This window comes from Anopheles coluzzii, chromosome 2 (genome assembly GCF_943734685.1).
Source record: "Anopheles coluzzii chromosome 2, AcolN3, whole genome shotgun sequence".
Lineage (NCBI taxonomy): Eukaryota > Metazoa > Arthropoda > Insecta > Diptera > Culicidae > Anopheles > Anopheles coluzzii.
In genome coordinates, this window is record NC_064670.1 from 51237615 (window position 1) to 51262392 (window position 24778).

Sequence of the window (24778 nt, forward strand, 5' to 3'; positions counted from 1 at the left end):
CCAATTGCTTCTGTCGTATTTTATTTTACGGTGCAGAAATCTTCATTAAAAATGTGATTCTCGTTTATGTCTGGGATCATGTTTGCTGTTGCTGTTGTTTTCTATGTGAAAAGGAGAAGAATATGTCCAACGATAACCATCATGTAACCGTGATAGCAGGTGATGCGCAACCAACACCAATAACGGCAGCACAACGCAAACCGGAAACGTAATCTGAAATCACAATCTGTTACAAAAGAAAAAGGTCGCTATAATGAAGGTGAAAAATTCGATGAAAAAAGGCTCACAATCAGGGTGGACAGTTCATTCGCGAAGACAAAGAGACACGCCTATCGTTTTATTTGTGACCAGCATTTTAATTTTACTCCTAAATTGTATTGCACAAAATGTGGAGTATGATGTCTGGTCTTGTGTTTGAAGTATTTTGTGGTGATGATATTGCTCTCCGTTAGGATGGAATGTAGATAAGTTTGACAAAAGCAAGACAATAGTGTAAAATTTTGATGCTGAAATGTGGAACATTTATGCAAATCAAAACACCACTATGCAAAATAATCTTTTAGAAAGCGATAGTTTTAAGTTTTTAAACAGTTGAATTACAACTTGCTTTCTTCACACATTTGTTAAAAATTTACGATTGAGGCAAAATGTTTTTATTTATTGCCTCATGCACGGATTTCGTACCTTTTTAACAAAAAATACAAAATACAAAAAATTACCCAAGTTATATCGAACTTACAACACCTCACTGTCAATGCTTGTTTCACTACAGAGTGAAAAAGTAATGCATAATAGTAGAACGATTGAAAATGAGAAGGGTTTTGTAATTTTTTATAGGATTGAAGTTTTTGCAATTGCTTACTTTAGTTTTGCAATAGCCACGTTACCTTTCTATAAATTTTAAAATGAATGTCAAATAAATTCCAAAACACCCGTTATGCCATGGTGAGTATCTATTTATCTTGATTAAGCCTGGAATTTCAGCATAACTAGTTTCCTAATGAAACAAAAAAAAATCAATTTAAATTGAAAAGTTGAAACTTGGGCAATATTTTACCCACATTACGCTGGTTTTTTTCTTTTGCAAGCGTAGTGCTTTTGTAAAAGAAATTCAATCTTTTTGTTTGCTACCGAGCAACGGCGTTTTGCCTCATTCTGCAACCCCACACAAAGAACCCCTTTTTAACAATCTTCTGAAACCCACCTTTTTGGCAAAGTGTTTTTCGTAAATACGACTAATTAAATGAAATTCGATTTTACACGTTTCATTTTTCATTGGGGCTGTTTTCATTTCGGCCTCCGATGGGTCGCGTGTGCCTTTTGAATTAATATGTCATTAACGTTCAAAGTTTCTGTTCGCTGTGCCGTGCAGAAAGGGGTTAAAAAGTATCAGACAAAAGGTAACGCACAGCTTTACAACAAAAACAGAAAATCAATGAGCCAACCGTTTTTTTTTGTGTGCAAATGTGCGTTCAGTGATGAGGCGTGGTATTATTTCATTCGTGGTGTAATTGTACAGGAAGGAAAAGTGAATGAAAAGCAACATGTTTCCGATCACAGAACAGACCATCAATTGCGCTGATATGAATATAAAATTTGGCTTCATTTTTTATCACCGAACCATTGTGGAATTCATTATCAATATAAAAAGAACTTTTGAAGTGTTTTTGATGTTGATGTGTTTTTAATGAAAGGAGCCATCATTTAAGAAATGAGTTAAAACTGGCGACTGGGAGAAAATTGGATAAGGTTTTGTTGAAATATTTAACTTTTGTTATTTTGTATGTTATATATTTTGTACGGTTCACTAAAATATGACATCGTGGTACATAAAAAGAGTTTCGTGAAAAACTAACAAAACAAATCTAGCAATCATTTCACTTCATGATAGCGACATAAATTTAGACATATTGTTCTTCTCGCACCTCAATCAATAACAATTATACTCACCGATCGAGCCTTTGATCAATTTTCACATAGATGCGGCTTACGCCGGCTGTTGTTGTTTTCTTTGTTCGGTGAATTGAGCCGAATGCTTTACCTATTGTTCGACGTACTCAATTTGTCTCATTTGAGGGTTTTGGGTCACACTCGTTAGCTCAGTTTTGTTCAGCTTTTTTCAATTGAGAGCATTTTTTGTTAATTTTCATTTCCCACCATCTCACACATACACATGCTAATACGGCTCACCTTTGGAATTGCCATTCATCGTGACATTGTTTGCGTCGGGGTGTTCGGGGTGCTTGCATTTCCGTTTTCCTGTTTACGCTCACCATTTCCGTGCAACCCACGTTGCCGCCGCTTTATTTCACCGCAGTGAAGAAACACTCAACATAAATAAATCATTTTGGGTCGAACGAGAAAAGTTCCCATACACACGTGCGCACATACGTCGATATTGCTCGATATTGCGAGCAGCGCACAACGTGTGATTTTATCCATTTATTGAAATTAATTTATTTAATTTAAGGCTTTAACGGTTTACTGGCGGACCGGATATATTATTTTGCTTTTTCATTTCGCATTTGCTCTGGAAGATAATAAGTGGATAGTATTAATGTTGTTTCACCGAACAACATCTATAGCTTTGGAGTTCTTTCCGCAAATGCATTGTTTGCGATGCTGGACATTATCGCAAATTTGAACGCTTGAATGACGTTTCCGATGTTGCGTAGTAATTTGTTAATTAAAACAAGAAAAAAATGTCATCAAATTTTAACACTGGATAAATACAGAAAAGTGACCACGAATTCATGTTTTATAAATTTATCTATTTTATTTACAACTGCAATTCATAATCATAATTTCCCTTGCACCTTCGCACCGTACAGCTGCGAGTGCTGAGCTCAAGATTCGTTTTCATATTTTCAAACATTCTCAAAACGACTCGACCGGATTTCAACACCGCTTATCAACCTTAACATGCTGCAGTGTTTTGTTTCCATTTTGTAACTAATCGATCGATAATACTTATAGTAGGACATTTTGCTCAGTTCTCCATACACTCCCCATTTCCACCGTGTGAAGTGAGTCCACAGATCCAGTGTCCTGTCATTTTATGCCCAGCCCTTTAGACCTCGCGTATTGATATTAATATCTAGATAAAGAATCTAACTTTTGATTTGTTTGTTTTCCCTCACTGTGCTCGCAATGTGCGGAGGCGATTTTTCCTTTGATTTTGATCAATCGACTAACTTGTGATTTTTTTTTTTTGCTCTATCTGGTTTGGTTGGTTGTGTTTGCAGGTAATTTTACATATTTACAGTCCTGTGACATTCAATTTTAAACCAAATCAAACTCGTACGCTTCCTTCCCAGGACCTACTGCGAACGCCGAAGGCAGATGAGCTGATTATGAGATGTGTGCCTGCATTTGATCGTGGTATATATTTCTGTGACGTGCTATTGCTGTACATGGCGATCACTGGTTTGCAGCAATATTTAGCAATTTCAATTTAAAAAATAATTATACTACATTTGGAGTGTCCTTGAGTGGCCGAGAAGTTTACTCGAATGAGGAAAAATTAGTGTTATAGAACAACGTAGGAAAATGACGTTTCGTACTGTTATGGAAACCACAAGAGCAAAAATTTTGACATTTCATGTTTTCCTTATAATCTAATACTTTAAAAAGCAAATAATAAAAAATACCGTTGCATAAAAGCTACAACTGTTGAAAGCGAATAAATTACAAAAAATTATACCATCAATACACTGTATTCCGTAGGTGAAAATCCAATTTCCCCATCCAGCACAACCCAGCTCGGTAAAACGGTGGAAGAAGCAAAAAAAAAGAAGAAAACATCCATCATCGATTGTGTTGACAGCTGTAACGGGCAGGGAAGTTCGAGCTAAAACGAGCTTCATATTACACCCGCAAGATAGTGGCTTCCGACATTGGCCTTACATCGAAGTCTTTTCCAATAGTACAAGGGAGATATATAGCAACAACAACAACAACAGCAGCAAAAAATGCCATTTTTAACGTCATCAATCACTCCGTCGTTCTGGCGCACCGGTATGCACTGTGTACTGGTGTGTCGTCGTCGTTATGCAACGGAAAGACTACCGAAGCGTCTTTCGTTCCTCCCATTTCCCGTTGTTATCAAGATATAGCCAAAGTACAGCCACTGTGATAAGCAAGGTGCTCGTCGGTAAGCAGCACACCGCCAGCAGCAACGTGTACCGATTCGGGCAAGCATTTCCCCCATAGGACGAGCCACCTAGAGACGTGCTTATCCAATTTATCGAACATGGTAAGATCGCTGGAGAAAAAAAATAGATAACCACTCGCATGGGTGGCACAATCGGAGGTGTGTGGTTTGGTGCAATGCGCTCACATCGTAGCTTCATGCCTGTGTCCCATCCTACTAGGTAGTGTTCCTTCACGTTGACAATCGATTCCCTTGCCTGGCAGCTCTCGGGAACGGGGAGCTCGAGTTAGATTTGACTGAGTTTGGGGCTTTATTATTCGCTAGCTAGTATGTTGAGTTGGGTCTAATTTGCTTAATAGCATACAGGGGGTTTCCTTTTGTGTACTGTTTAATTTCGTTTTGTGATGTATGTGTCTAAAGTTAGTTCAAAGTTGCTTGCTTTTATGATCATCTTTCGCTTACGTTGGTACAGATCACCTCTAGTTGCATCGTGTTATTTGCTCAAAAACGATTTAATAATTTTTCACTATTGAGATGAATCTGCTGCAGGTGAGGAGATGCGTAATGTGACATATTTCTCTTCCTATAGTGACTTGAGCTTGAGTTTGACTATTTACATCTATTTACAGAACCAAATCGTAGGTCGATTGCACTCAGTTGCATTGGAAAAAAGCTCACTAATGTTTTTTTTTTTTTCTGTATCCCTTTGGCCATTTGTGTCTCTCTTTCTCACTCCCTATTGCAGGTGCAGATGGAACTGTGACTATACTTCCCTTACCTGTGCTGGATTGTTACTTTTTTGTGTGACTTTTGGTCTGCTGCACCGCCCGGGACCAACAATCTCAACGCCACTATACTTACCCCCTCATTGATCTGCTCACAGCAAGGACACGACTACTATTCACAGCGTATTCATATCACAAAATGATACAACGGTTTTAATGAACGCCAAACGAACAAAAGCACAACAGCTGTGTCGGTGTGCCATAGCAGCTGGGATTCTGGTGGCAGCTGACGTTTGGTCTTTCACCCGCTCTCTTCTTCAGCACCCGTCCAGTCCAGTGCGGTAGTGATGGCTTCCATTGGAAGCAAAGCCGCTGGACCGCACAGTTAGATTGACTCTGCCGGTGCCATCACGGTCGAAATGCTGGAAGCTACACCTTCCCGAACTTACTACCCCTTCGCGTGAGGAACGGAGACACCGCGGCAAACTCTCACAGGGCCGTATCACCGACCCTGTGAGACTCCTATAGTCATACGGTGCTTTCGCGTTTCATCATGAGGGGCGTATCGGCGGACACTTCGTCCTCGGGCAGACCGATGCACACTCGCGTCCGGGCCGTCGGGCCGAGGTGCTGCATCGCGATGGCCGATGGTGGGGGAGGTGCCGGCGATCCCTGGTTGCTGGTCACGGAGATGGCGGTAATGTTGCGGACGCCAGCAATCGTTCCACCGTACGACGGCCAGTGGTGTGCGTTCGGGGTGAGCGGGCCCGGGCCTACTGCACCAGTGCCAGCCGTCACCGGATGCCGGGGTAGGGTGCAGGTGGTGTGTGAGGCCGTCGTGAAGGTCGAGGGCATGTGGCACATCGACACGTTCGTGATGGAGTTCGATGCCTGCGGGGTGCCGTTGCGGAGCGTGCAGTACCCAAGGGTGGAGGAGTGGTTTGCATGCAGAGCGGCCGCCATCGACGAACCGATGAAGGTTTGGTTCGGGGCAGTTGTCGTCAGCAGCAACCTGCTCGGGCTGTTTGTGTCAATGGTCGATATGTGTTGCCTTCGCTTAATGTACTCCATCTAAGAGAAGATAAGTTGGATAAGTTGGACGCAGGGACATTAGCATTACGTGCATTAATTTGAGTGCATATTCATAGTGGAATTAGCCCAACGGGTTTAACTATTCTTCATCGAAGATAATTGTTACATCAGTAAAGCAATAAAGTATTTCAGGTACATAGAGTAGCCTCTAATGGAGACACTGGATGCTCTAGTGTTGTTGTGACTTTGCGAGAGCTACCAAATTATGCATCGCACACATGGCACAAATAATTACATCCTTCCCGAGCTCTTCCTTACCTGATCGTCCGAATCGATAGTGTCCGGAATAACGTCCGGGTTCTTCTCGTCGCTCTCGTTGCCATCGTACTCCTTGCTGGCGACACTCTTGTCGCTCGGTCCGGGTGACGACGTCCGTACGGTGGTTCCCTGAGCCGTTTCCTTGTTCCGCCGGCCACTCGCGCCGCACGGAAACTTGAGCGCCAACACAATGGCACAGCTGCCAATAAGCACAGCCGCAGCCAGCCCGATCGCAATGGACAGGGTTGGCGTAAGGGGGAGTGGAGATCGTGGCCGCTCCACTGCAATCAAAACGAACCAAACGCGGAGAGAGGGGTGATAAGTGATCCTGCAAGATGTGACGCTCCATGTTGGGGTACTGGGATGGGCTCGGCATTGAAACTTACCCTTTTCAGAGTCCTTCATTTGCTTCTCGGGCAGTCGCTGGGTGGCGGCACTCATTACGTACGGTTCCGATCGACCCTTGGAGTTGAAGGCGTACACGGCCAGCTGGTAGACGGCGCTTGGATGCAGGTTCGGTACGGTAAACCGAGGTACGGGTGATGTATTGTTGAAGCGCATCTCCTGCGAATGGCTGTCGCGTAGCTCGAGAAAGAAAGATTGAGCTAACCCACCGTTGAACCCTTCGTAGCAACGCACGGCGAGCGACGTCATGGACACGTTCGCTACAGTGCAGTTGTGCACTTGATCTGGGCGACCTACAGTGAGAGAAAGAAAGAGAGAGAGAGAGAGAGAGAGAGAGAGAGAGAGAGAGATCAAGAGAATGAGAGTGGGAAAAAGCGCCCGTTGCAATGGAAGGTATCATCCGAGCGCTGTGGTGCATCGACCATAGAAGCCCAATTCCGAACTTCAATGGCCTTACGACTCATAGCGAACGGGTGCGCTCCACGTGCTAAATTGGAACGTATTGCTTGTCCAGTGCACGTGGGAAGCTCAGCCAGTAGAATAAAAATGGACGCCCATACATCCATCCGAGCTAGTGCTCATAAAAAGTGCACTTCCAATTAGACGTTCGTTCCTTCGTTGATGCTACTGCTGCACAGCTGACGATCAGCGTTCGATAAACCAGCCAGGTGATGAAATGATTTTTCTTTGTGAGCGTAATAGAATCAGCAGCACAGCAGTGCTGTAAAAATGAAGAAAGGAAAACATCCTGCCATACCATCGTCTGTTACGTTGGGAAAGCATTTCTTTCCTTTTTTGCCCGAGAAGAAGCAGTAATTGGTTGTTTGTTAGCTCCACCGCCAAACCTGCATCAAGACGAATGTGACAGTAAATGTGCGGCGTGGTGCGCGAAGAGTTTACGGTGCCGATCCATCGTCCGTGCACTTTTGTATTTTCGTTTCGTAGAAGAAGCAAAAATAAGATTAACTCTCAAACACCTCAAACGCCGAGCCGCCATGCCCTCTGCTGCCACACAAATGCAGCTGCAGAATTCGCCACAAGCGGTCGATGCTGATGAAAAGTGATTCCTAAATAGCTGCCAATGGTACTCGACACTTACTTGCCGTGTTGGGGAATTGTGTGAGCCCGCACTGGTTACCTACCCCCTGCCAAAATGTTTTCCACGAATGCCGGTGCGGGAAAGTTGTACTTGCATTACGACAGGCAAGGGATGCTCCAGATGAAGCCAAGCTACGGAAAGCGGCCCATTGCCAGTACGAGTGGTCCCCCAACGTGCTGGTGCCAAACAACAACTTCCAACACAAACAAACTAACATAAAACTTCAAAAAACTTCAGCGGCAAAAGGAGCCACTTCCCCAGCAGCACATACTGGGATGGAAAAGGAATGCGAGATCGGTGCACTCTCGGCATTCCCATTTACTCCTTTAAACCTTTCAGATCTTCCTTGCTTACTATTTTTCTTTCTCTACCGTTCGCAGTCGTTTTGCTTCTCTGCACCTTTCTAAAAGACCACAAACAAACCTCGAAATGAACCGGTCTCTTTGAAAATTTGCCAAAGTCACCACAAAAACATAATAGTGCTGACGATGCTGCTGCTGCTGCCGCCTCTGTTTATTCGCAGTTTGCCAAGATTGGTGTTCCTTTGCTTCACATTGTTGAATTAAGCTGAAGCTCAGCAGCCAGAGCAGCTACGTGAAATTTGGTGGTTTGCTTAAATGTTTGTTTGTCCCGAAGCTCCCGTTGTTGGTGCTAGCGGTACACTCAGGACGTAAGGTTTACAGTGTGTCAGGCTACTTTGCCCGATCCATTTAAATGCGGTACTTTGCCCAGCTAATCACAACGGTATGATGACCGCAAGGTGCACCATCATTAACTCAACGTTTTGAGCTGGCAAATAGAGCAATGGAGAATTCTTCATGTTGATAGCACATGTATGCTCTGCATTCTGTTCGCAAGCAGTTACATTCGTAAATGGGTTGATGATTGTCTTGTAAAAAAAATAAATTCACTGCTTGCCAAACTGATGTTGGATTGGAGGAATGATTTGGACTTTTGTTGTTTAGTTTGTGAGGTATTTTGTGAAATTGGATAAGTTTATTAACCATGGACGTTTATACTCTCTAATTTTAATTCTGATCCACTGATTTCAATTTTTTTTGGTACTACATATAAAATCAAAATTGTAAAGAATACATGAAATATGAAATGCGATACGATACGAATACGATATTTCAAATATATTAAATCAAATAAATATGAAATATCAGTCAAGTTTTAACTATTTCATCAGAGCATTTATAATTGTATGAATTTTTTTTGTATTGTAGCATTTTTATTATTTTTCGTAGTGCTTCCAAACGAAACGAATTACATGCTTCAAACGAAACGAAAATAAATTTCAAACGGAACTAAACCAATCTATTTGCGATAGGTATTTGCATTTATATTCACTCCAAAGCTTTTCTTTTCAGGCAGTCCATTTCTTTTAACAATACAAATAAGTGTTTCAGTAATTGATTTCAAGGTCCTTGCATTACTAGTTGATGATGTGTATTCTAATTAGATTGTCATAAACATATAATTTAGTTATCCTATTCGGAACTTTGAATCCGTTTTATATTGCATTCTACTTTTTTCTACAAGATTAACTGCATACACCTCAGCATATCATCGTATCCCAGACGAAAGAGAATAATCAACAACAACAACAAAATTGCACAACAAGGTACTAATTCCCAGCTCAAACATCTACATACTATCTTCACTCGCTGTACGTTCATTCCATTACCTTGCTGGCTGTGTATCATCCCCCATTCTTTTATGTTCCCACAAATTCCGGAAAATTTTAAAGGCGACCTTTCGCACAACACTTTTACCCACTTTTTGTGCTATTGTCTTCGAGCAAAGCCACAGGAGCATTATAGAAGAATGAGCCATGTTGCGATCCTCTTCCTTCAGCAGGGCGGCGTTTCGCACAGCCACAAAATGCAGACAGGTGTATCCCTTTTTTGCTGCCTCTCCTTCACAGGTCGATGATTCTTTTGTTTCTCATGGTACGCAACCGACACAAAACACAAAAGCCACCCGTTGCAAGCAATGCTGCCCTTGTTCCGTGCTACCGTGCTACCTTGTTACCCTTTGGACACCATCTTTGACCAACGTTTGGGTTCACCGCACCGGACACGACGATGATGTTCGAAGCTCTTCCACTCATCAGCTATCAGCCATGTGGCTACTACGGCTTCAACCTGGTAATAAAGGTACAGAGAAACCGACGCTTTGGATCTACCAGCATCTGGCCAGGTGGTTGAAATACAGCGCCGTAAGCGCCTTTACTGCGTCCCCCCAAGCCGTCTGTGCGTTTGTGGTGCCGTGAAGGGATATTTTAATTTTAAACCAGAAAACATCATTTGCATCTTTTGACTGCTGGATACATGTTCATATCGTTCTTCGAGTGGGTGTGTAACTATCCTTCCCAGGGATCGGTGTGGTACGGAAACCTTCTTTCCACGAACGCATGTCCTGCCGCACATAAACACACAATTGCAAACCTTTTACTGTGGTCCGCTTGGGTCCATGGTTTTCGGTGCAATAAAACATTCTGGAGCCAAATTCAGGGACAGGATGTAAGAAGAAAGATTTATTTTTTGTTGATCCAGCGCAAAGAGGTGTGCTTGGAGCGTTGCCGTCCTCCGTATCCTTTTGTTCTTTAAGCGTATTATTTAATATTTAATCTCTTCTTTGGCTAGCACCCATGGGGCACTAGCCTCATTTCCTCGACATCCGCCCAGGGATCTTTGCAGATATAAACGGGACCAATGAAATAATAAACCTTTATAGCGCACCACTCACCTCACAATGGCTGGAGCCAAGTGTAGCAAAACAATTTGCTTGACAAAAGATGAGCCTGGATTATGCTCGTTAATTTTTACTGCGCTTCCGAATGTGTTTTGGAACAATTGAACGGAAGGCTTTACCAGAGAGGTTGTTGAATGGCTTTCCTTTCACCATTTCGCCTTTCGAACATCCCACTGCTAGCAGACATCGGTTTGCCTCAGGAACATTTATCAAATAATTACTCCCTTTACCATTTGACCGTTTACCGTTGAATTAAAACAAATAACCTGACACGGTACATTTTCAATTTAGTTCACCAATCAAAGAGCCCCGAAAAATAGAACCAAATATTCATTCATTAACGAAAGACGGAGGCACCCAATCAAGCATGATTTGCGCTGCTCTGTCGAACGGAGTGATAAGTAAAATTGATTTTCTTTGTGCCGTTTTACTGTTCGGTGCACCGAACGAACCCAACGATGGCGGTGAAAGAAATTTATTCGAAGAATATTCTTAATGAAATCCCTCCAGGAAGGCTTCAGCGAACGCCGGCACCGGCACAAGCACACTAATATCACCGGTGTACCGGTTACCGCCCAATTGCTCAATTTGATCGAAACGTTTCACTGAGGCTCGCTGGTTTGAATCTCTAGCTCCGTTCGCCTTTTTTGTTAGTATAATTAAATTTTGCATTCCGTTTCTCGTTGCTCGCTCTTTGATGTGCATCATTAGATTTTCTAACAGCTGATTAATGCTATCAGTAGGTAGTGTGCAGACCGTTTCGCAATAAATATGCTAATCAAACGTGTTGTTTGTGCACGGAAATGTTTTAGCACTGATACGGTAAACGAACACACGTTCGTTGTGTAGTGTATAAGCTGCGGCGGAACGATAACAGTTGATGGTTGACTAATGCTAAGAAATAGATAGAAATATTCCAACAATGTCTAAACCATCGTTGCCAGCTTGTATAAACGAACAAAATCCAATAAACCTAGAAAACAGATTTGAAAATAATAAACTCCCCGTTCAACCCCGAATCAGCTTAAAACAACTCATTTTGCTATTCCTCTTGATTAGACGAAGCATTTCCATGGATTTAATATAGAACCTTACTCATCCACCATCTCGTTTGGATGGTATGGGCTAGTCACATAGGAAACACTGCTAAACAAGTAATACTAAAACAAGCTAATGGATGCTTGCCTTTCACAGGACTGGATCTGTGGAAATATGTTTTTTTTTCTCTCCTTTTCTCCATGACTGGAAAAGCTGTGCATCGGGTTTGGGTTTTGATCTGGGCGTATGAAACAACCAGTCTTTTCCTGATATTCCAAGCTCGTACATAGTTTCGTTCAAGGGTGTTTGGTTTGGGGTGTTTGGGAGGCAATCGGTTGATTTAAAAATTTACTTCCCTGCAGCGAGTGCGATTGGATTATCTTCCACCCACGGGTTGGAGAAGAGGACGATGCTGTAAATATGCTTCCGTGAGCTGCTCTGAAAACTCACCCAATCGATTGAAGCATGACGGAAGGTCGATGAGGTTATGAGATTTCATTATAAATTCCTGATTAAGGAAGAACAGTACAGAAATGTGCTCGCTTACGGTATCAGTCTAGGCGTACCGATATCAGTTTGCCCCACACAGGAAAGTTGATAAGAATATTCCAGCAGCATGTTGGCAGCAAATCAACCCTGAGCGAACTTGTTGAAACTAATTTAATTTACAAAATCGAATGAATGCATAAGTTGAATCTAAGAGTTGTTGCTGAATGGTGCCGTAATTCCAGAATCTATTATTAAGCCATCACAAACATTCATATTCGACTAAAAGAAGAACAATAAGCTGCCAGACCCAAAGTATCCGTTCAGCGAATTGAAAACATGTCCAGCTTGAAACAAATCTTTCAGCCAGGTGAAAAAATCTCATCAAACTTGCACCGAACAGACCGCTTGCACAAAAACGCTTGGAATCGAGCAAACGAGTGAGAGTTATTGGAGCAAAGGAGAAAAAAAAACTCGTACGACATCCAACCTAGAGTAATCTCCATCCCAGATCCGATGCGGAGTTCATCGTCTCGTTCTCGGTAACGATTCGGTTGGAAAACTCACCTGCAGCAATGATGTGGAAAACGCACGGCTGTCGTTGCTTGCCGATCTTGTTGGTCGCCGAGCAGAGCAGCGTACCGTAGTCCAGCTCGGTCATTGGCGTGTACGATACGATCGATGATGTGCCTGCGAGAGTGTGTGTTGCAACGGTGGCAGGTGGCCCCGGGGGTTCATCATTTATTTGCCAGCACGACAAACGCAAAGGCAGAGAAGATATTGCCAGAACAAAAAACAAAAAAAAAAACAACAAAGAAAGAAACAAGCGAGTTAGTGAAAGTTATGCAGCCAACTGGAATTAAAATGAACCCGAAAACCGGAGAACGAGTTGAACACGAACGCTGAACCCGTTGCTCCGATGATATCAGGGCACTTTCTGGTACTTTATCGCTTTGCACAGTTACAACCTGCCCGCTGATCTCGGGGAGGAGTTCAACAAAGAGGACTAGGCAAAAGGATTCTAGGTACAAATCAAATCTCCGCTCTCAATTTGGCATACATTACCTAGTCTTGAAATGTGGCTCGCCTGTACGTCGATGCTTTCGGCTGAATTATTAAACGTCCACTTGAACTCCACATCCGGTGGATTAGCGTCGACGACGCAGCGTATCTCGGCATTCTCCTGTTTGGCTACACCGTACACCCGCGGCTGGTTGGGTGCACAGGTCGGTGCATCTGCAAAGCGAGCGCAAGAAACGAAACGTGACAGCATGGCAAAACTCATCCCCGCATACCCCTTTGTTCTAGCACCAGTGGGACTGGCCCGCTGGTCCCACACTTTCTCTCTCGTCAACCGGGTGGAAAATGAAAAATTCAATTATTCACTTACACATCACATTGAGCTCGAACGTGGGACTGCTGCCTTCGCCCTCGGCGTTGAAGCCGACGCAGGTGTAGTTGCCGGCCGTGGTTCGAGAGACGCCCTGCAGAACGAGCGAGTGCTTGCTAACGATGACACCCTGCGATATGTTGCGTGTTAGCGTTTTGTTCTGCATTTCCGTTGTTGGTAAATTGGCCGAGAGAAGAAAGGCAAAATAATTCAACATGAAATGCACCGCACAACAACAAAAAACCTGCCGTCTGTGAAAACTGGACACTTACATTGTGCTTCCATTCGACCTTGTAGACGGCCGGGTGAGCCTTGACGATGCAGTCGAAGTAAACGTCGGTACCCTCCCGGATCGCGTCCGGATCCAGGGAGCTGCCGAGTCTGACGGACGCGTCCGGAACGTCTGCAAGTGATATCGAACGGCGTTAGCGCCGAACGGTTGCGGTTCCCCTTGCTGAGGTGCATACTTACACTGAATGTCCAGCTGCCAGCCATCCTCGAGGGCGTCCGACTGCACGTACGTGTTGTACGCCTTGCACGACAAATATTTGCCCGCATCGGTTCGGTTCAGCACGATGGACAGTGTGCTTGTGGTTTGGTTGCCGTCGGCCGACGTCTGCCACGGGGAAATGTTGCGAACCGTGGTCAAAATGTCACCGTTGCGGGTGTCGGAAACAAAGCGGGTTAGCTCGCAAGTGTTCTGGTACAGATATGTGGTAGACCACGTGTGCGTCTACACGGTTTACTTACGGTTTCTTTGCTTTTGTCCAGCCGCACACCGTCCAAAAACCAGGTGATGGAAGCTGCTGGCCGTGAACCAGCACTTTGGCACAGAAGGTCATATCTTCGGCCGGCCGACAAGGGCTGATGGGCGCCGATCAGTCTTATGTTTAGTGGAGCAACTGGACACCAGGTCGGAAAGCAATTGAGCAAACAAGTTGAACAGAATAGAAAAAAATCATTTAGTGAAGACAACCACTTAAACCCACCAAACGCCAACAAACTCACAATTCATATCGATCTGGACGGACTGCTCCACCGGATTCGCCCGGGCATGGTTACTCGCCCGGCAGACGAGCTTGGTGTGCAGGTCCTGGCGGGTGAGTGGCCCGAGCGCAATCTCGCTGCGAAGGTGCTTCCCGAGTGGCATGTACTTGGTGTCGGCCACCATTGCCACGCCGTCCCGGTACCAGGTCACGGTTGGTGTTGGTCGCCCACCGTACACGTCACAGCGCAGCTTGATGTTGTCCCCTTCGCTGTACGGTCCAGCCACCGTCGTGCGCTCCATGCCGAGCTGATCACGTATCACCATCCGCTCCGGGGGGACTACAAGTAATCAACGGTTCCGGGCAGTGCGTTTCGATGAAAGAAAGGGAAAGCGAGACCGAGAGAAAGAGACAGAGAGAGAGAGAGAGAGAAAGACAGAGATAGAGAGAGAGAGGTAGAGACGGAAGAAAGAAAAAGAAGAAAATGTAAAGAAAGTTAGCACCAGAAAAGTAATAAAATTTCTGATATAATAAAACTTGTTCCTGTACACGCGCGAACCGAATCATTTCCTGGATTCGGTCGGCAGGAAGCGATTGCACTGGAAATTCACGCTTTCCCTGCTAGCACTACAGCCCGTGGCCTCTCCCAGGTTCATCACACTTAGCACACGCTCCCGAAGCGCTCCCGGTTTCGTGCTAGAACAGGATGTATACTTAATGGAAAATCTTGAAAAACTTGCCCTTCGCCGCCGAGCGACTCGGTTTGCCTTTTCGCGTGCCTCCGTGCCAACTACCTCACCATCGCCTTCCCCACACACCAGTGTTCTGGTAAACTTTGCCAAACGGTTGTGTCGTCTGCAAGGGGCTACTAGTGCAGTCTCATTTTCTTGTGCACTAATTTTAATGATCTGCAGTTTAATTACGTTTCTGCCAGCGTGCCTTGCCTTCGTCGTTGCTGTTGTGAAACACGCTAAAGGCAGCTGGTTGGTTTTACTTGCTTGCGGTACCATCTTGGTAGCACACACACACCCTCACTCACCTGGTTGATAGAGGATGAGCCAGGGCACACACAAAAAAACGGAACAACTCTCGCAAGCTCTTGACCCGAACAGTACTTGGCAACCAAAGGCAACGGAGCATAATGAAGGGTGCGCAATGGTTGCTGACGAGCGAGCCATCCATGATGACGGGGAGAAGTCCACCAATGGCAACGAAAATTAAAACACGAAATTGACACTCACGAAAGAGTCTTTTGACTGCCGTTAAGCAGCAGTCGCTTAATTATGCACTGCAGTGAATCTTGGGGCGGCACATTTAAGCCACTCTTAAAGAACAGCTCAATGCTGTGCTTAATTCAATCGGAGGTGCTCGTTCTTCCTGGTGTTACAAGTGAATTACGTTACATTCTGCACTGCTACTCAAGCGGTGAGTTTACCATCTACTACCTCAAATAAAACTAAACTAGCGTGCTGTGCTTGCTAACGATTCAATTCAAAAGACCAATAGTTTAAGCAATCATATCGTACAGTGGAAATTAAAATATGTCTTGAAGAAGCAAATCCGTCGCAAAGAATAATGTTGGCATTTTTTACAGTTTTAACGCGCCCAGTTTTTAAATTCGAGTGCTCTGTAGTATGATGAATAATGTTTCAATAAATGATACGGTAGCATAAAGAGATTTTGATCATATAAAGCTTTGTGATAACTATACACGATTTTGGAAAGATTTCGGGAGCTAATGATGATCGCCTCACTGTATTTGACTGCTTTTTCAATGATTCATATGTTAGACAATAAACATATGAATCTTATCAAAATCGAGACATACAAAATGACAGTCAACTATAAAAAATATTAAATCATTTTCCAAATTTAATAACGCTTACCACATCGTTTCCATTCAATCATAATACAATTGAAACCTTAAAATACCCCCGAAATAAAAAAATGGGTATGCGTTTTTCCCTTACCATGATTTATATGTTCTCAGCATACTGAATAGCCGAATACTTTAACCATAGTTTTATGGTATAATACAGACTTTTTGCAAATACATTTACAAAAATTACACAAAAAAAAACAATATTCGTTGACCCTGATTACCACGACCAACTATGCTATTTGAATAATATTTGCAATTTGCAAAATAAATATTTGGAATTTGCAAAATAAATGCTCATAAAAATTACTACATAGTGTGCAGTACTATATAACAATGAGACACAACACATACGGCCTCAGCACAATTTTTCGATCGAAAAAATTCGATCGATCCGGCTGTCATTTTGGTGTCTTTTGACACTCATTTCGCCGCCAAGGTGTTCATTTTACTGGTCTTTTTGAAAACTGGTATACCATGACACTCACGACCAAATTAACTATGCTACAAAAATTCGATCGTTCCGCTTTGTATGGCGAAAAATCCGCAACTCATTGAGCTGCGGAAATTTTCGAATATCAGAAAAATGCCATAAATTAAGGTTAATGGTTTTGAAAAACGTTATGTAAAAGCAAGTTGGTAATTGTTCTGGTTCTTTTTCAATATTTTGGGTGATAAAAAATCATTTATTAAATATTTTAAAAAATGGTTTGCCTACACTAAGTACTGAACTCGATGGGAATCGACTTCATGCAGGAGTATGAAAGAAATAGTTATACTGTCAGTTTTACGTGAGCGCCTATCGAATTTTTTCGATCGAAAAATGGTGCTAAGGCCGATAGAGTGCATAACATACGGGTATTCTTGTCTTTTGTACACCTGCTATAACTGCAAAATGTTAAAATTCAAAATCAATTTCATATTTTGAATTCAAAATCAATTTCATATTCTAGAGTCGCATTCATATATATTTAATATTAAAAGCATAAACATAGGAATATTTAAAGTATAGGCATAGAAATATTTAAAGCTTAGGCACTTGATCATTGACTTCTGCATAATCCACTTTTCTAGAGCAAACCCTCTACATTTGAAAAATAATTAAGGATTTCCTAGAATTTCACTTGGGCCGGTCTGGTGGTACAGTCGTCAACTCGTACGACTTAACAACATGCCCGTCATGGGTTCAAGCCCCAAATAGCCCGTGCTCCCATACGTAGGACTGAATATTCTGCTATGCTAACAATAAGTCACTGAAAGCCAAGCTCACTTCACCAGTGGGAACAGGCAGCCATTGACCGACAACGGTTGTTGTGCCAAAGAAGAAGAAGAAGATGAAGAATTTCACTGCAAAAACTTTGCAAAGTGTCATAAAATTGCAACGATATTTTGATTCATACTCCGGACAGTTTCAAGCTTCGTGTTGTATAACGAACGAATTTCGGACAGCATCAAAAATTCGCCAATAATCTTCACTGGTGCTTACACACTACCTTTTAGTTTTTAACTTCTTTTTAGGCTTCAGCATCCAATTCTGAATGTTCGAAGGTATCGAAGGATAAGTCATTGCATTCATTTGTATACCAACATTTTATTGATTCTCTATATAAGTTAATGAAATTCCAATAAAATACCTTTCGTATGATGCCAAAATCATTTTTCCGCGGATCATTTTTTTTTTTGTCACAAACCCATCACCCCCTATGAAAAAATTCGTACAATACGGTTTTTTGATTGAAAAAATCTTTTCACACGAATCTAAGCGTCGTGGTGCGTTACGAATAGAACTCAACATAAACGCAGCTAACTCGCTCGTAAAGCAAACAAACCAAAAACAGAACCAAAATCAAAAACTTAATAAAATAGCCCAGTAAAATTGCCAATAAAAAATGGCAAAATATAGCACATAAATGAGAAAAATGCCCATCAAGGGAATGAAGCCACTGTTAGGAGACCGTCACACGGCAGCAATCATATGCATGAGCGAAAGGACAGTTTTCACATACCGAACCCAAAATGGAGAATGTGTACTGGAACCATTGAGTTGTGTTTTCAACGAGTTAGCACAATTCTTTTCGGTCGGTTAGCGCCCGGGGAAACTGCGGGCTCCATGCAACGGACAACCCACGTGTGAATGTGAAAGTCCACAGAGAGAGCGAGAGAGGGAAAGTAAAAAACAACAGACACACACACACAAACGCACGCATATTCTCTCTCACACACACACACACACACATACACACTCAGCCACGCATAATGCATGAGCCATCCATATTTTGGAACACTCGGTGTTACCGCCTGCCTAAGGTCTGCTTCCCCTTTTTGCAGTTTGCGGAATTTGGAATGCGCAGAAACAGAGAATCCGACTATTGTTCTACATATTTCATATTTTATTCGCGGGAAGCACACCACATGGTTGGATGAGCTGAGGTGCGGCCTCCTGCTTTACCCCTCCTTCCCATAAGACTCGCCGTGGAATGGAAAGCGGTCGCGAGTGAGTCGTTGAATATCAAAGCACTCCCTCGTGGCTAATTTTCACTGTAAAAAATGAAGCCATGTAGATGGGGAGCAGTAGTAACCGAGCAGCGTCGTGTGTATGTGGGATGAAATATGGACTCGTTGAAGATCCAGGCGACCGGGAAATGCGCGCTGATTCTGGAGCCTGCCTAACCTAAGGGGAATCCAGGTCAGTGGCCTTGGTTTGGTAGGCAGTGGGGAGCGGGAATTGAAGCAAAAGTAAAACAAATACAGTTTAATGGCCGTTGCTGTGGCGTTTGGCATTGCTTCCCTTGTCGAAACTGGATGCACAGTGTTCCTACTGCTGCTGCTGCTGCTGCTGCTGGGTGGCGTGGCTTCCCGAGCTCGAATGTGCCCCGGGGATGTACATGCAGTACAGCTGTGGAAATTGTTTGCCAAGAAGGATGATACTCAAACAGACAGGAAAGAAATAAGGGAAAGTGTGTGTAAAAACGGAACTATCCGTTACAACCACTCATCATCCGGCAACTGCCATTTATAGGGCGGAATAGCGGGCCGGCAATTGGACCGTACACTCACTCCACGGCCGCCCCGGAGACAACGGAGGACAAAAATGTACTAATGCTGCATTGTTAGGGGTAAATTTTAAAGCGAGGCAAATTCTTATTTCCACCCTGAATGGAAATGCTAAAATAAAATACCAAGCACGGACGGGAGTGCATTTGCTCACTCTATAAAATTCTCGGTGCTACCCGCAAGCGGATTATCGGTTGGGTTGCAATGTGCACGGCATTTAGTTTCCCGGCAGCTGGCTTTCTGTCCATAATGCTGATGGCTTGCCGTGTATTGGCTTGCCAACAAATGAAAGAATACACCGGTGGCATGGTGTAAGCAGCATAAGCTCGGTGTGCAAATAATCCATAAAATATTCTTTGTACCACTCGTTCGTCCATTAACTTTTGTCTCATCCATAATGCTCCGTTCTGGGAATAAAACGTACCCCGTAAGCTTGTGCACTAATTTACCAAAGCCCCAGTTTTCGGTCCCCAGCTCTAACGCTATCGATTTTCCATCGTCGGAACAATCATAACTCAACCAAACCCATCACTGCACGCTTAGTTTTGCCCGGGGTTAATCTTCTTAATGAAAATAAATAACAGACTACGCAAAAAAGATGTTTTCTTCTTAGAATTAGAAGCTAAAACATGGCATTCTAACGCACCCCATTCCGTTTAGGCGAGCGTTTACCATAAGGATTATACTTTCGATTGTTAAATAACTTATTTCATCTCTGACAGAGCCGCTTCAAAGCTGCTTTCCGTTTACATAATCTGCTCTCACCGTTGCCCCACCAAATGTCGACCGCTGTTTCCTTTCCTGCTTCTCCTCTGCTTCCCTCACCACAAAAGCTCATCAGTCATCGAGCTCACATTGACAACCGACGCACCTCCGGGAAAGCAATTATCCACCCATCGGCCGGCCGGGTTGATGCGTACAGCTTCTCTGCTCCTTTAGGCCTTCTCTGTGTTTTTTTCCCTTCCTGCTAGCTACTGTTCTTTGGGTACTTAGGCAACATGAATGAAAAAAAAAATCATGCGGGAAAATGCAGAGATACCCGGGAAATGAGGTACGGGGCCCAAAGGAGAGGGGCGCAAAAACGATCCATCCCGGGCTCGGCGGTCCAATCCGGTTGCCGGTCAACGACGGCCTAATGGTTGCGTTGTTTGTCCAAATCTCCCATCATTATTCCCTGCTTAAACCATTTAAACATAATTAATTTACAGCTTGGCGAGTTGGCCGAGCGGCGCGGGAATGGCACCGGGGCCACGCAAAGGGGAAACTCCCCAACCGAAAAGCTTTCCATCAGCGTTTTTTCGGCCTACCCGGAGCATCACTCGCATCGCTTAGCGCCTGGAACTAACGAACGGATTAGTGACAGCGACGAAATCGGCTAGAAGAGAAAGGACTTTCGGGCCATTTTTGGTGACGCGAGAATCAGCAAAGGCAGCAGCAGTAGACGATGGGTGGTTAATTTTCCCACCAATCCTTTTCCCCGAATGCGGAATTTAGCGAGCTAGAGTGTGCGGTGGTTCCATCCCGGTGGGTTCAACTTTTGGTGCGATCCGCACTGACAGTATACACTGATGATGATCCTTCGATGTTTTTTCATCATTTCTTTTTGTTGCCGTTGCCATTCACAACAAAAGCAGGATATTTGACGTTAAAGAGTGCTTTAGTTTGTTGTTCGAGCTATTCGAGGTGAGTTCGCTCGACGGGTTATGAATGTCAATAGAATTATTTAACGAGTGGCACATGGGAGCGGTGTGCGGTGCAAAATGAGCACAAAATACAATTGAGTTAAACGAAACACGTTGTTTTAGGCAGACGCTAATCATCTTTGCGATCAACAATATACAGAATAGTTTTGAAAAGAAACCCATCAACACTTGAATGTGCGATTTTTTGTTTGCAAAATCACTTGGAAACTTGTATGCTCGTAAATCATTTCTCAGTGCACGAAACTGTCCAGGAAATGGAGTTCACGGGGTGGAATGTATCTTTCAACTTTAACGAACGCACGGGCAAGGTATGTGTGTGTGTGTGTGTCTCGAGAACATTCCGCAAATGGAAGAGCACCGACGGAAGCTGACGCAGAAGCAGGCATTAAACACACATTAGAGCAAAGTGAATAAATCTCTTGTGCAAAAATAAACCTTTCGCCCAGATCTCTCACCGAGTCCCGTGGCGGTGGTTTTTACTTAACTTCCCATCCCTCTGTTCCTCGTCCCTTTCACACCATCCCACTCGGTCCCGATTCCGGTTTGCCAAAGAGTGCAGTATTACGATTACGCTCATCCTCCCTTTCCTTGCCCATTTCCCCTTCTTCCCAACCCACCCAGTGGGCGGCTTTTGTGGTTTTTCCACGCGAAGCTAAGAAGAAAACGTTGATTGTTCGGTTTTGCTAAGCTGAATGGCTGCCACACCCGGCCCATCCCGCTTGTAAGAACGTGGCAAAGCGTAGGACGAGAACCTTTCTCAATGGCTGGCAGCCTTCCTTACGGCCAAGCTGGCGGGAAAGAGTGGCCCGAGCCTTCCCAGCGCCCAGTGCCAGCACCAGAAAGCATTAACGGCCCCTTTCACGTGAGCTGCAGCAGCACCAGGCAGTGGTTGCCCACAGGCTTTATGGATTGGAAGCGCCAGTGCGGGGATGAAATCGAGCCAGGCGAACCTGTGCGAGGGCGCGAGGCAGAAACCAGTGGGCACAAGGATTCCACTTAACGGTGTAGCCAACAGTCAGCCAAGCGAGACGTGAAAGGCACAAACGGAAAACTCTCGATACCTCTCAGCCTCTCAGGCAGGACGAAGGAGTCCAGGGACGGTGGAGGGGGAGGGGGAGCTAAGAATGGTGAATGAATAAAATGCTTCTAAGGGAGAGAATTAGCGCCAAGATTTCACCGAATCCGCCTGCAGCCGGTTGGCATTGGGCGGGCGAAGCGCAAACAAAGAAAGCGAAGCGAATTAAAGCAAGCAAAAGCAGATGTTTTCTCGTGCCCCGAACGAAAGGCTTCGGTGTTGCTTGGTTCGCTAGCTGTTTTTTTTACCTACTATTTCCGTCCTGCTTTTGGCCACACACTCTAGCAAGCATAGCTTACCAATCTGCTCGAATTCTAATTGCCGATTCAGTTTTACCGTCTCGAAACCATGGACGCTTACACGGCATTGCGAAACAAAAACCACAGCCTGGGTGCACTGAGCCGAAAATAATACTGTACCATTCCACCCGCAGCCCTCGGACCCTGGAACAAACCCCAGGAATAAGGTGAAACAGCACAGCGAACAAGCGCACAGTTCCGTAAGTAAGTTTGCTGAGCAATAATTCTTGCATCGTGCTTCCACCGCATGCTCCTTGCACTTCGACTTCCTTCCATTGGGGGAAATGTCTCGCCTTTTCATTCCATTTCTTAAAGTGCAACCATTCCACCCTGGGTCGATGTCTTTGGTGCCTGGACGCCCCACCGGATTCGAGCTTCCCGTAACGGCAATTGCAGTCGCTTAATATTTTTGCTACCGATAATTTAACACAGCTGCAAATGGAATGGTGAATGTAGCGTCCCTTTCTCGGTGGGCCAGTGGTACTTCGTTCTTCATTGGCAAATTTAGGGGCTCATGAAGCACAGGTAAGAAAGTGGGCAAACATTAACCTCCACCAGCTGTTTTCCGATATCCGGTTTCGAGTTTGGTGGCCGATATGGGATAGGGTTCGACCGCGGTGTGAACTGTGGTAGAACGCGGTCAAGATTAATGTAGCACGGACTGTAGCGTGAGCTCTCTGCGCAAGGGGTTTTCATTCCTTTTCTTCCACGACAGTTCGATTGCACTAAAAGCGGTGCAATTTATCTAACATCGTTTGCGAAAGCATTGCATGGATGGAATTCGATCGTTCTGTTCTTCCTGGACTAGTCAAACAGTAGAACCCGAGATGGAAAATTGGTTTTAAACATTTGCGAACTCCACACTGCTATAAATTAAACATTCAACGAACCGTACCGGTAGCAAGTAGAAACAGAAATGGTTGCGGTTTATTTGAACAATTTGAACAAGTTTCCAAACAGAGGTACCTTGAAAGCTGATACATTTGTTACAAATCGTTCTTGATTTGCACATAGTTTATGTGAAACATATATTTGAACTTCCACGGAGCGGTTCCCATTTTGAGGACACAAATTATCCCGCGATGATGATTTCAGCCTTCTAGGCTCATTCGAAGTATCACCTTGAAGTGGCTCTTCAAATCACGAGCGCTACACAAAGCGCTTGGTTCGATTGGGCGGAAGGATTTTATCATTTGCCAGCCACGTTTCCATGGTTGCGATAGCACTTTTTACGACACGCTCACACTACGCGCCTTATCAAACCCCGGAAATGAGAACGGAATGAATGACAAACGGTAGCCATAAGGAAGGATCAAACAGCTTTTCCCTTCTCTCTCTCTTTTGCTGCCTATCGATGATGCGTTTGACGATCTGTTTTGGCCACGGTCAGCTATATTTCCGGCAGCATTTCACTGGATTTCAACCGACCGGATATGGTTGTATGTGTGTGGCAGTTTGGTTTGTGATTTTCGGGTGTTTGTATGTGTGGGTATGTGGTATTCCAGTCATAGGAAACATCCTGCCTCAATCCATCCCGTGGCAAAATGGCAACCACTGATGAGCAGGTCGAATTTGAATACCGCCCGAATCTATCCCCCAGCATCGTTTGGTGCTATCTCGTGCTCTGCTGGTTGCTTTTATATTGTTCGTTTTCCACCATTTGCAACCATTGCTGGACGGGGGAACCTGCCAAGCGTCATCCCTGTCGTGTTTTTATGTTTATTTCGTTCCATTTCATTTGACGTTTCGCTTCGGACGTGCTTTTGCGGTGCGCACTGTTTTGGGCCCGAGGTTTTGCTAGCGTGTCTCGGGTTTGTACGGGTCATTTTTCGACTACCGTTGGAAACATTTAGATTTTAACGACTACCTTTACGGCGAACATCAAAGCAAGGGGTCCCGCATCCTGTCATGGTCAGGCGTATCCTATCAAAACATACGTCAATGTTCGTTTGTCGGCCTTAAAAATCGATCAGTCTGAAAGTGTCCAGGTTAATTTTAGTGACTTCGCGTCTGGAGTATAAGCTAAAGAAGAATGCCAGTAACATACATCATCAGTTTTTCTCTTGAAAGTCACTGCCACTACGAAAGATTAATACTCATTAAGAATAGCGCTCATATTAATTATAAACCATTACACGAATTTAAAAGAACTCAAAACATTCAGGCTCGTAACTCACATTCTCCAAAAGCGGCAAAAACGAGCAGAAAAAGCGAAAGCGACGATCTGCACAATAAATAAATACCTTAAAGCTCAGCTTGATTACTACAGATGCTATTTTAATACCCTGTCGTTGATACCCGTTAATATTGATTGCTCGAATCAATAAAGGAATAAAAATCAATAATAAATAAATGCGATCTTTTGGCAAACAAATG

The 24778-nt window shown here is 44.0% G+C and overlaps 1 protein-coding gene across 3 annotated transcripts in view; it reads right to left on the reverse strand.

Annotated features, from left to right (window-relative positions):
• Positions 1–2750: 2750 nt before the first annotated feature.
• LOC120949810 (neural cell adhesion molecule 1) overlaps positions 2751–24778 on the reverse strand; it is a 111700-nt gene continuing 89672 nt past the window's right edge. For all 3 annotated transcript variants that reach the window (XM_040367340.2, XM_040367339.2, XM_040367341.2), the window contains exons 6-15: positions 14415–14732; positions 14157–14308; positions 13878–14022; positions 13679–13809; positions 13407–13566; positions 13082–13252; positions 12584–12706; positions 6615–6926; positions 6229–6509; positions 2751–5949 (exon numbers count right to left, since the gene is read on the reverse strand). In XM_040367340.2, the coding sequence (XP_040223274.1) occupies positions 5407–5949; positions 6229–6509; positions 6615–6926; positions 12584–12706; positions 13082–13252; positions 13407–13566; positions 13679–13809; positions 13878–14022; positions 14157–14308; positions 14415–14732 (2336 nt within the window). In that variant the 3' untranslated portion in view covers positions 2751–5406. The remainder of the gene's footprint in view (positions 5950–6228; positions 6510–6614; positions 6927–12583; positions 12707–13081; positions 13253–13406; positions 13567–13678; positions 13810–13877; positions 14023–14156; positions 14309–14414; positions 14733–24778) is intronic.